Source organism: Lepeophtheirus salmonis, chromosome 14 (assembly GCF_016086655.4).
Source record: "Lepeophtheirus salmonis chromosome 14, UVic_Lsal_1.4, whole genome shotgun sequence".
Taxonomy (NCBI): Eukaryota; Metazoa; Arthropoda; class Copepoda; order Siphonostomatoida; family Caligidae; genus Lepeophtheirus; species Lepeophtheirus salmonis.
This window is the reverse complement of record NC_052144.2, coordinates 25,232,411-25,245,478: the sequence shown is the minus strand read 5'-3', so window position 1 is coordinate 25,245,478 and position 13,068 is coordinate 25,232,411. Positions and strand designations below refer to the sequence as shown.

The following is a 13,068-nucleotide window of genomic DNA, read 5'->3' as shown; positions in this document are numbered from 1 at the left end:
GAATTAGTTCTCTGTCATAGCGTCCCTCTGACAGCGGCTTTGATTGACTCGGTACTTGGATGAGAGCCACTGCAAGCCTTCCCCTCGACATGCACAGAATAAGGTTGGCATCAGGGCTATAGGGGCATTAAGTTTGAAAAAAGAACTCAAAAGAACTATCCAAACATCACCTCCAAATAGTCTTGCTACAGAGGAGATGGGTTTCTTTCATTGCTGGTGTCAAAAGTGACCTCTCCACCTCTCGCAAGGCTCTTTCCACCCACTTTTTTTGATAGGTCTTTGAAAAGTTTAGTGTGAACCCCCGAGATCTCTTCCTTTGGCCCCATGGACTTGAGGGGATTCGCCTGAGATGTTTTCTTTAACTCCTCCAGGTCCACTTTGGCCTTTTTGAGAAAACCATTTAAGTTATTTGCAATGCACATCATAAAACTATAAATTCAGAAAATGGCTTCCTGGCATCTCGCTCAAGGACATTTTCCTTCAAATGAGAACCCCAATTATTAAATTTTTCTTAACCACTTTCTGAAATATAAGTAATTTTTATAGCATATAAACAAAATTTCTTTCTTTTTTTGACAAAAACTAACTTCAGGTACGAAAAAGCTCTTCCAGAAAATGTTTATTTAATGTTATTTTACGTTTGGAAATGATAGAGACAATGAATAAAATAAATGATGAAAATAGTCCTTAAGCTCAAAGTTAAACAATAACTGTGAGGTTCTTGTAGTCTCTAAATCTCCTAGATTTATTTGCTGTTTTTTAAGGATGACTCATGATGGTCCTCTTGCTATAAGTTCTCCTGCTTTTCGAGTAATCTCTTCCACAATTTTCATATTTTCTAGTGTTGGAACAGTATCTGCATTATATACAAACAAGGCAAGACCCACCAATTCATCAAACAGATACTATTGATGGTTCTAAATTACATTTTTACAGTAGGGGGGGGGGGATAATATTTCATGAGAATGAGTAAATTAAATTTCAGCACAACTTTTCAAATTCGAGAGGATCTTTGAGGGTCACTGAAAAAAAAAAAAAAAATCTACTAAACTCCTCCTCTCAACCCTAAAAAGTTACTTTTTCACCCATGAATGTGTATTTTTTAAATTTATTTCCTAAGTAATATGAAGAAACTCGCAAATGTCATAATCATTAAAACCTTCATTTGTTAAAGCAATAGTTATACATATAACATTTGAAGTTTAAAAAGTACGGTTCTAAGTTAATTTAAAAGGTCTCATGTCACAAAAAGGTTGATTTCTGCTATTTTGTTATTTTAATGTGTGTACTAGGGTGTTCAATTTTTAGATTGACATGTTAATTCGATCTTCTGTTGTATTTAACGAAAAAGCAATGCATGTAAAGTTTCAGTCTTCAAAGGACGTTTGAAAATAACTTTTTAACGCCGTTCTTTATTTATAAAGGGATTGAGAAGGTTGACTTTTGAAGTTATATGGCTGAATTTCAGAAAGTTGGATTTCAAAAGTTTAATTAAAGTTCGTTTTCTCAAGTGATTCATACAAATATAGTCCTTTTTTCTATTTTGAAGAAATACAAATTGTGGCCCAACGAAAAACTTCTGATGCTCAAACGATGAAAACTACTTAGCACTTAAACTAACCGTTTGTATGCTAAAAATAAGAAAAATTATAGGTGTTTTAGTATCGTCTTCCTATTTCCAGGAAGCAATATTTAGTACATGATATTACACTTACTAAAAGAATAAACTATAGGGTCATTTCCATCGATGATAGCTGAAACTTATTTATTTTAGGTGGACCCTCCCTCCACGTTTGAATTCAACCGATGGACGCCCAGTTTACCGATATCTCAGATTTGAAAGTTATTTTCAAGGTATCCACAACATTTGCAAATATATTTCTCATGACTATTCTATATGTAACTCCTTATAAATATGTACATATTTCGTCTAAAATTGGAATAGTTGATACTGTCTAGCCCCAGGTAGGTCTGGTACGAAGCATTTTTAAATGCAAGATTTTATCTGAAACGAATTAACTTTGTAATTTTTCATAAGTATTGCAAGTTTATTTCCATGGCAGGAAAAGGAGATATGTGGCCAAGGAAATTAGTAGATTTTAATATAGATATTAAATGCAATAAATACAGGATCAAATATTTAAAAGGATAAAAAAATGCAAATTTGATTTCATGGAAAATGATGTATTACCCTTCAATTAATGTTCCTAATTCTAGGGGACAAAATATATATTTGTGTATGATTTATGGGAATTCGCACAGATGCTTTTATTTTTACACATATTTAGCTTATTTTTTTATATCTTAGCAATATTTTTTTATATGAAGGTGAAGGGGGTACAGGCATATTGAAAATAACTTTCTCTTTGATTTATCGCAATGTTCTTCTTTGTTTTATTCTATGTAGTTGTAGTTCTGTTAAATGTTGAGTTTAAAAAAACATATTTTTATATCTATAGTTTGATTTGGAGCATTTTTTTAAATCAAAATGTATCATTTTTGTCCTTTATCAATCACAGACGTGGAACAAAGTCCTAATATTGCAAGTCCAAGCCGAGTCTTTGGTTTCAAGTCACCAATATTTTTATCGAGTTATCAGATTTTTTGAGCTCATTTTACTCCATATCATATATTTGCGTCGTCTGTTGTCTTTTATCGAATACAATATGAAGTCGTTATATTAAAATCAAAAGTAATGTTCACAAGCGAGCCAACCCCCAACTTATAAGTAGTAAAATATATTTTGGTACTTTCAGACTGTAATTGAGTTGTTTCCGTATAAATTGTGCTTAAAAGAGTACCCATGAAAAAAAAATTGAAATGGTTTTGAGAAAATGCGTTAAAAAGTAATTTCAAGTCCAATACTGTATGAAGCTTGGAAGTTCGACTCCAAGTCAAGTTTCCGGGAGTCCTTGATTTTACAAGTTTTTAAAATAAAGATTAGTCCTTCAGAGTTGACTTAATAAATCTATGTATTCGATAAACTTTTTTATTTATATTTTATTACTTTTGAAAAGAGGACATATTATATAATCATCCATTGACGTCATAACTTTTACAACTCATGAAGAGAGACGAAAAAAAAGAAGGACTTGTCTATTGTTAATCCTTCAGAGCCCCTCATCCTCTCTTTCTTTCTCCCCTTGCTTTCTCTTTAAAGAGAAGAGCTCTGTTCTGCTTTCTTTTCTATTATTTTCAACTGACACAAACCTGTTGAAATTTTACGTATGTGGAGATTTCATATCCAGATCCTTTTTGTGGTATTGCAAAAGTCCATTCCGGGACATGGGGCAGATGTTTTTCCAGCTTTAATGCCCAAAGTGATACCAACACGAGAGGAGTCCTATTTGTGTACACCTATTCGCTTATCAGAGGATGAGACATACTTCATCATTGGATTTAAGCCTAATGCATCCCAACATACGGCGCATCATATGTTGATCTATGGCTGTACAGAGCCTGGTTCAACTAATGAAGTATGGAACTGTGGAGAAATGTCGACGACGACTGATTCTGCCTTTGAAGCCTCTGCCTCACCCTGTGAAACAGAGCCTCAAATTATTTATGCGTGGGCAAAAGGAGCACCACAGCTGGAACTACCACCAGAAGTTGGATTTAAGTCAGCTATTTTAATCTTCCATTCTAAGGAGTGTTTCTTAATTAATCCCTCCCCGTCTTATTTAGGGTTGGAAAAGGTACAACCATCAAGTTCCTAGTTCTTCAAGTCCACTATGCTCATTTGGATATGATACTCCCATCTGGGGATGACTCTGGAGTTTATATCAAGTTCACGGATAAATATCAACCTAAGGAAGCGGGCGTTCTTCTCCTAGGAACTGGAGGATTCGCTCCAGCTCATTCCACTACTTTTTTCGAAACTTCATGTGAGGTTCGAGACGATCGAGAAATTCACCCTTTTGCGTTTAGAACCCATACTCATGGATTAGGTAAAGATACTCATTCAATTTGTGATAATCCTGGTTTGGACTTTACAATATACGATTTCCATCATTAGGAAGAATTGTATCTGGATGGAAAGTATCACCTTATCAAAACTGGACCTGGTCATTGATTGGTAAAAGGAGCCCACAGGATCCCCAAATGTTTTACTCTGTTGAAGACAAAAATTTAATCATAACTGCGGATGATATTGTTGCTGCAAGATGTACGATGGTAAGTAATGTGTTTGCGGGTGGATTCATGTTATGATGATGGTTTTTGCAATATTTTTGCTCCTTTACTAAATATTACTTTTGAAGTTTTTCTAGCAAATTTGGAGTAGGATCTTTTAATACAACTTCACATATTTTGACTTTTATTTTATAAGACGTAGAGTGAAAAAATTGGAGTATTCTATTAAAAATATGTCTTTAAAACTAATCTTAGATGAAAAGAGAAAACAAAATTGCAAAAAGCCTTAGCAAGGTAGGAATCCACCTTTTAGTTATGTTGAGATGCATTGACCAAACCAAATTACAAAAACCATCTTCCCAGGTAAATGATCGAGATTGGGAAGTTCACGTTGGAGCTACAAACGAGGATGAAATGTGTAACTTTTACATCATGTACTGGATAAAAGGCAATGGAGGTCCAGTTCGACCCAACAGCTGCTTTTCTCAAGGCCCTCCACATTGGTCATGGAGAGGATGGGAGTTTGGACCTCGATTGAAGAACATACCTGATTTAGAGGCTTCCCAGATCTAAGTTGATTTTGGTATCTACTAGTAGAATAGTGGAAATCCCAATGCAACATGTGACTTTTTTTGTAGCAAAGGAATATGAGAATGAAAAAAAAAAGAAATTAATTTAAATGAAGTATTCAAAATTAGAAAATATATAATTATAATTTTTGTTATAAAGCATTTAATCTATAAAAAAGTTGTATGAATAATTGGATATCTTTGGCAAAAAACCTCCCAAAATGATCCCTCAAAGAATGAAAAGTTAAACAGAAATGTATATATATATGGTTGTATTCTGAAATAAAACGCAGAAATCAAATATAAATTTAGTAAAAATATATATAAATTAAGGATGAAAAGGCGACACTAGGTAAAACACTGATTATAATTAAAGCAAGTTATAAATTAATATAACTATGCAATATGCATCAAATAAGAATATAACAAACTAATTCGGTATGTAGGTCATGAATACAAAAGCAAGCTAGAATGATTTTTCTCAAAATGGAGAATAATACGAAGAATTATGATTCTTACTTTGGAAGCGTCTCAAATCGTAATTAAAATTACAAAAATTCATAGTCACATAAAAAAAATAATCGATAATATTTGAAAGGCCATGTCGGTACCACATTAATTACACCTAATTAATTAATAGTAAACATTGTTGTTATATCAATTCATCCTATAAATTGAATACGAACCCTATAATTGACTGAAATAAGTCTATGAAATATTGGTCTGAATGTACAGGGCTGAACATATCAAGTGGTGCACTTAATTTAAATTTTAATTAATAGTAAATTTATTTGTCGATTGTCTTCAAACTTGGTGGAAGATAGGTTTTGTAACTCAAGATTTCTTATGTAAAGTTTGGACTCAATTAAAAACAAACCAAATGAGAACGAGTAAAATGGAGTAACAAAGGAAATATATTTTGTAACTTCTCTCACGCGGCATGTCCCCCATGGTCATAACCAAAGTGATCGGCCCAGTTTCAGTGAGACATGCCTTCATGACTGAATTAAAGTTGTGCTAAGTACTATTTTCAGATGCTTTTATAAAATTAATGCTCTAACAAAACCTCTCATTTAAATTTTATATTTTAAAAATTGAAAATAATAAAATGTGTACCCCTACATAAAATCAACCCTGTGTATATGATTTACAAAAGTTAAATTGGGCATTCTTCCTTTTCTTCATTTTTATTCAAGATTGTTTTTGTTTTAACTCACCTCATAAATGCAATATTAAATATAAGAAAACATTACTCGGCTAAAAAAACATGTTATGAGATGTTTTAAATACATTAAAACTCCATAGGATGTCATGGATAGTGATAATAAATTATCAAGCTTTTTGTGATTCAAAGGAATCGATAATCCTTATAGAATTTTTAAAGAAATTATCAATCCAAATAAGTTTGATATTTCAGTTCTTATTTCTTTTTAACTTAATTTTAAGCGTAATAATTGCAAAGCATGAAGAGTATCTATTATCTACTAATTCAGAGGTCGGCATCCCCGGCCCACAAGTGAATTTCGACCGTCCATCCATCTTATTAAAACTTTTACAGATGGAATTTTTTTAAAAGAATTATTGTTAAAGGTAGCAGAGGTTGTTTGTCCAGAAAAAAAAAAAAAAATTCTGCTGTCAGTTTGTCGTCAAGAACAGTAACAAGGCTAATTGAAGATCTGATAGCAAATGTCAGAAGTGGTTTAATAGTATTTTGAATAATCCGGAGCATCTTCCATTGCAATTGATGACTCAACAGATTTGAAGGATAATTGCCAGCTAGCAGTTTTTGTAAGAGGTGTTACAACAACATTTGATATTGTGGAAGAATTTCTTCAATTTTTTTTTAATACTAAGATAAAATATTTTTTTAAAGATATATAGTATATTAAATAAACAAATAATAACGATTCTTGAATTCGATAGGAAATATTGTCACAGTTTAGAGATCGTTTAGCTGGGAATGTATTTTCTACAAGTCCTTGAAATATTTCGTGATCGGAAGTTACGCCCTGTGCAGTTTCGCTCTGCAGAAGTTTCGCCCTCATACATATATTATAGTATAAATGTATCTTCCATATATAATTTATGGTCTTCCTTTACTTCAACTTGAAGTCCTTTGTAATTAATTATGAAATTATGGCATTTGAGTAATTAATATGAAATCATTGTTGTTTCTTATTATAATGAATTCGAACCGGGTTTTTTTTACTGGTGTGCTTAAAATGAGGGAAAAGAGGAAGAAGGAACACAAATAAATAATTTTGAATGAACATAGAAATAGTAAGTGTTGCTACAAGGAGGACTTTAATTTTAATTGTTCTTAGGTTTTTACTCAAGAAGTTGTTACACTTTTTAACATATACTGTGAGTATTTGTAATACTTTATTGCTTGTTAATAACTTCTTGGCATGAAATGTTTAAAATAAATAGGATGAGATTTGCAACGATCAGAATCCCTTTGACTTATCCCTGGTAAGAAATATAAAATATTCAATTTCTAATATTTTGAAGCTAAATCAAGGTATTTCAGCTTTTTTAGTCCTCATATCGCAAGACGGACTAAGATCAGGATCGACCGTAGCCATTATCTTCCAATGGCCATTGAATAACGTAACAGAGACGTTTTTGACTATACCGCAAGGGATTTTATATATTAATATATGGTCCTGCTTGGGGAAAACTCCATAAACCTGTCAAGGAGAGTAGGGAAAGGGTTTTTACGATGTTAACCAGAATTATTCATTCTATATACAAGTAAGACTAAGATTTTGTACTAGGACGAATAATACTTCGTTAGCGTATAAATATAAAATCGCATATTTTATATATATGTATATTTTTTTGCATAATCTTTGAAAATGACTGGATCGAAAGAGGGGGATCATGGAACCCCTCTTTCAGTATACCGATCTCCCTGAGGATAGTTATTTCTATTACAACAATCTTTTGATTGAATGGCTGTTGCTACAGGGACGACTTACATTTTACATGCTCTTGAGTCTTTTATTGCTTAAGAATACAAAAAGCGTGCGAGGAGAAAAGAAGAATTACTTATGGCATCATTGATTAAATAATATACATCTTCTTCTATCAATCATGAACGTTATCATTCCATTATTCAATATTAATATAATAATATTAGATGGGGATAGTCGATAGAGAACTGAATAAAATGCCTAAAATAACGTCGCCTTCTGTCTGGATTTCTGAAAATGGAGGCCTAGGAATTTGGAAAATACTTACCGGATGAGAAACAGATGGTTTGTCGGATTTGTCGATATAAATGTGCCTTTAGTCCCCTGTCTAGAATTACACGCCACTCATTATCCTCATCTCATAACTAGAGTATGGATATTCATCTATAAAATCAATTTAACAATGAATACATCAAGTCAGACTTTAACTCTGATTTCACAAGGATGCTTATTGTATGTAATATAACCTTATCCATTGCTAATCATCTACGTTCAAAAAATTTATGGAGAAATACAAGGGTAAACATATCCCTTCCACAGGAACCATCATTAAATTAATGGAGGATGTTGTTACTGATGTCATTTATAGAAATACATATAAAATGTTTTGAGTCATCCACACCAAATGACGCAAGTTATCAGTAAAAAGTATTTACGAATATCGAAATGGAACTCTGAATTTTGTACTATCTCACAGTAAGTATTCAATTTTTTTAAATCTAACCATAAAATATGATTCTATTTTAGCTAAACATATCAAGAATTATGATACACAACTCAGTAAAGGGCAAAAACAACTGCTTAAATGGTCACAACAACGGGGTAGTAGCTTTGGATGGTTTGCAACAAGTTTGTCTGAGACTACTTACTTCGTTTTAAGACTTGGGTATGATAATTAGGTTTTCCAATATTACATAGTCATTAAATATTACTTTTTTATCCCTTAAGGCTTAGCTATGGTTGATGGGCTCCAAGAAATGGTGTTCAGAAAACTCATAAAAGGCAAAAATAACTGTTTAAATGGTCACAGCAACGAGGGTAGTTACATTGGGTGTTGCATTATAATTAACAATTGTGTATATCCTTCATGATAATAGTATGTTGTTATATAAGCATACCTTAATAACGGGGTGAAAATATTTTTGATGCTCTTAATAAGGAGTAATATCGCCGGACATTACTACATAATTAGCTTTTGCTCTAAATCTTTAAGATGAATTTATTTCTAACATTTTTTTATTAATATATTTATTGTCTAATTTTATGATTTTGACATTTACTTTATTATTAATAATTAGTTAGATCTCATCGGTAGAGATATATCTATCCTGTGCACAATTGTATATAGCAACTTCCACATGAAGAAGAGGGGTGATTATCTTTTTGATTAAACTCCACGTCTCACTTGTGTATTGCAACCTAAAGTTATGACATATTTAACTGAATTCCGATGTTAGAACAAGAAAAAATTATCTGGATCAATCTATTATTTCAATATTCTTTATTTATAATTTATTATTATTAATAGTTATATGATTTTAATTGTTTAATTTTGTATATTTAACTTAAATGTTTAATGGTTTATTTTTTAGTATGTAGATTATATTTCATTAAAGCCTTCTTTTTTAAACTTTGAGCTTCAAATATATTTCAAATACTCTACTTTGTCGTTTCATTAGCTATTATTCTGAGAATAAGGTTCATAATGAATTACAATTTCATGGAGTGTGACGTTTTCAAATCTACTGTAACGGATAAAAACGTCGAAGTCAATTATACGTAGTATATCTTCATTAAACATTTTGCTAATAAATACATTCGTTATACCCTCAAAAATCATAATAAAGCAGGCAGATGATAATCACATCAGTATTTTAAACAATGATACCATATGTCTTTTTTCCCCCCTCCTCCTCGCACGCGTTTTTCTCTACAATATTATCAACTATACGTAGAAATTGTACTACCAGATCTGTTGTAGAGTCCGTGTGGACCAGTCCGAGTCATTGATCTGATCACTGATGGCGATTTGTTGGTTCACTAAGAAGTTTACAATGCAATTCCTGGTGCCAGATCCATTTTGCTCCTTATTGGTAGAGGTCCTTCCCGAAAAGCCTCCCATCAGCAAGCTTCTGCGCGATTTGATAAATTAAGACTTCATCTCATGATTATTTATTTGTTGATAGAGTTTATTCATCTTTTCCCTCATCAGAAGTATAATGGTTTTTAAAGAAGTCGGTTCGAACTCTTTATAAAAAAGTGCTACATTGATGTTTGATATGTTCTACTTTAAAATATATTAAAATTGAATTAAATGCTCTACTTTTACACAAATGAACGCAGAAATGATTTACAAATGACTTCAATGTGGGGAGGATAGACTCATTTAGATCTTATATTATATTATAATACATTTATCCTATGATATATGTATGAGGGGAAACTTCCCAGGGCAGAACTTCCAAGGGCGAAACTGCCCGGGGCGTAACATCCTAGAACCGAAATATTTGACTGTCTTAACTTTTAGCTCGAGGGTGGCATTTTCATCACAAAAGAAAAATATTCTTGGATGCTGTAGAAAAACAGATACAGTACACATGTGATTAATTCCCTCTTCAATTGCCATAGTTAATGTTAAAGCCTTATGAGACCCCATTATGAGTACCATCACCTCTTGAGCATCCATAACTGTTCCATCACCCACTGTCAATGCCTGTTTGAGAACGCTCTCCATATTTCCTCCCAAGAAACGGGAGTTAGCCAGAATAGTATCCTCTTCAAGTGTTTTGACTCTGATCCTTTGATCCTTAATACTAAGGAAGAATCAGGTTCATTAAAAGCAATGCGCCCATCTGGCCAAATACCACCAATAAATAAATAACTGCACCCTACTTTTTTATTATTTTCTTCATAGATATCACATTCTTTTTCCAAATCCTCGGCGTTTCCATTGAGTAGGTGAACGCTGTGATGCACAATATCAATATGTATAAAAAGGGTATCTTGCATGTAACTATGATAGCTCTTTGGATGATCCTTGTGTAAATTTATGTACTCATCCATGTTGAAAGTTACAACGTCTTTGAAGGACACTTGTCCATCCTGGTGGCATTTTACTAATCTTTTTTACATTCTGAGAGGGGTTCCACCAGTTGGTAGTCCAAGGCAAAATGGCGCTCTTGAGTAGGATTATGATCTCAAATACGTCTAACCACAAGCTTGGCGGCCCATTCTCCGACATCCTTATCATTTGGAAGGATTAAAAGTCTCATTATTGTCTCAGGCAAACTTCTGCAATTGTAAACAATTTACAAGAATTTGTTCAATTGATTTCTATGAAAGACACTAGCACTGGAGTATATATTTTCGATACATAATGAAATAGATTACCAACATGAATCTGGATTTAACAAAGCTTTCTGGAATAATGAAAAATGGAGCATCAGCAATGGTTGGAGAAAAAAAAAGTATTTTCATTATTCATCAAGCAGCGTTTTGTGCAAAATAACTGAATTTAAAAGACATCATGACTGGTGGGGTCGTAAAAGTAGTGAATTTTATATTGTGAAGAGGACTGAATCATTGTCAATTTCAAGAATTTTTAAAACAAAGCGAAGCAGAGTGTAGCACCCTAAAATATTTTACAAATGTTGATGGTTATCCCCGGGAAAATGCTCGTACGAGTAAATGAATTGAGATAAAAGTTTATATGTGTTTAGCAAGGAATGAACCAAATATTTTTCACTTTCAAGATACACAGTGCCTAGGCAAATTAGCTTTTTTTAGTAGACATCACGACCCACAATAGCACTTTGGATCTCGAACTTCAAGGAAAGAAAAAGATTGCATTTGTAATATCTTGGTGATCTTATTACTGCTTTTGAGAGAAAACTTAAACTTTGTGAATCACATCTCCAAGAAGGACACTACTCTCATTTCCCCAAGTCTCCAAAATCACAAAGAGTGATATAATCACAGACATCTTATTGAGCTCTATTAATGATTTGAAAAAAGAGTTTTCCTCTCCTTTTTTTTTGACTGACTTTTGCAATTATAAAATTCTATTTAAATTATTTGGTACTCCTTACGAAACAAATGTGGTGCAAGTGCCAGAAAAATACAATTTTGGAATTAATTGACTTACTATGATATAATGAATCTTTGAAATAGAAATTTCATTTCAAATCCATTAGTTACTTTTACAAGAAATAAACATTACCAACTGGAAATAATAAACATATTATGAATAACGCAAAACTGATGATGTCTTTGATTGGAAGCACATATGTTTGTTAACAATTTCCTTTCAAAATGAAGTACACTTAAAGTAATTTGAGAACAAGATTGTGTGACGACCACCTAAATGAAGTTTTGTTCCTGTATTTGACAAATATTTCACCTGATATAGAAAAAAATATCACAAAATAAGCAGAAACAAGTGTCTCATTAAATATTTAGTATTTCTCCTACTTTCCTTTTATTTTTAGTACAATATAGATTTTTCTTTTAAATGGTGTTTATATTTCATTTCTTTATTATAATTCCTCTAGTAAAAAATAAGTGTATTGCTTAAATAAAATTATATTGAATCTTTGTATTCGCTAAGCCCCCAGTAAATCAATTATACCTTTATTCAATAACATGGTGTTCCACCATGACTCTGAAGCGAAAGCTATTTGGCCCCTACTCTCCAAAAGGTTGACGACCCCTGTTCTAGTCGATTGAGCTCTACTTGATAGGTTTTGCCTTTTAAAGTTGAGGTTTGTTCTTGTACAACTAAAGTATCCATTACTTCCTTTTGACAAGACTCGTTTTCGTCTAAAAAAAGTATTTTTACTTTATGGATTGCAAGATTAACAAATTGTTCTTGGTAATATCAGAGGGAAGCAATTCCATTGAAAGCAATATGACTATGAGTACAATTTCATTACAATTTATTCTACATTCAGAAGATGCAACTATTGAATGAAGAAGAAACATCCCATGAAATCTCAGCTCACATGTTGTTTAGGTGATTTACTGTGCCACAATGTAAGAAAAAACTTGTTCAATTTGATTAATTCTAATATATGTACCTATTGATGGAATTTATGATATCTTTAGTCTGTTCAATAACAATTCTTCTAACATCAAAATAGCATTTGTTTAGAATATAACAAGATTTCTTGAACACAAATTTCAAAGTTTAACCAGAAGTAATGCAATTGTTATGATGAGTACACGTCCTAGAAATTTTGTCATGAAGATCTATTTTAGAGTTTGTTATTTGGTTCATTTTTTTTTTTTTCAATAACTTTTATTTTCTTTTGAGATGTTTCTTCTTCATCTATGCTGATTTCTTGTCTTTTCTTCACACGTTCATCAAGTCCAGACGTATTTCACCTTTAGCCATT

At 32.2% G+C, this 13,068-nt stretch overlaps 1 protein-coding gene, 1 long non-coding RNA gene and 1 pseudogene across 2 annotated transcripts; 2 read left to right on the top strand and 1 right to left on the bottom strand.

The window, feature by feature from the left end:
- Positions 1–3,094: 3,094 nt before the first annotated feature.
- LOC121129607 (peptidylglycine alpha-hydroxylating monooxygenase) lies at positions 3,095–5,007 on the top strand. The gene is made up of 4 exons (XM_040725333.2): positions 3,095–3,619; positions 3,685–3,947; positions 4,016–4,173; positions 4,495–5,007. Exons 1-4 carry the CDS (start codon positions 3,228–3,230, stop codon positions 4,702–4,704), a joined length of 1,023 nt encoding a protein of 340 aa, XP_040581267.1. The 5' UTR covers positions 3,095–3,227; the 3' UTR covers positions 4,705–5,007.
- A 2,821-nt stretch (positions 5,008–7,828) lies between these two features.
- Positions 7,829–9,337, top strand: LOC139907239 (uncharacterized). Its single transcript, XR_011783686.1, has 3 exons — positions 7,829–8,371; positions 8,423–8,561; positions 8,624–9,337. It is a non-coding gene; the product is annotated as an uncharacterized lncRNA (long non-coding RNA).
- Positions 9,338–10,094: 757 nt separating this feature from the next.
- LOC121128833 (glucosamine-6-phosphate deaminase-like) lies at positions 10,095–10,947 on the bottom strand (annotated as a pseudogene).
- Between the last annotated feature and the right edge of the window lie 2,121 nt (positions 10,948–13,068).

Coding starts and splice junctions, on each gene's coding strand:
- LOC121129607 (XM_040725333.2), top strand. CDS start 3,228: ATGTGGAGATTTCATATCCAGATCCTTTTTGTGGTATTGCAAAAGTCC. Junction 3,948..4,015: donor AACCCATACTCATGGATTAG/GTAAAGATACTC, acceptor TTCCATCATTAG/GAAGAATTGTATCTGGATGG. Junction 4,174..4,494: donor TTGCTGCAAGATGTACGATG/GTAAGTAATGTG, acceptor CCATCTTCCCAG/GTAAATGATCGAGATTGGGA.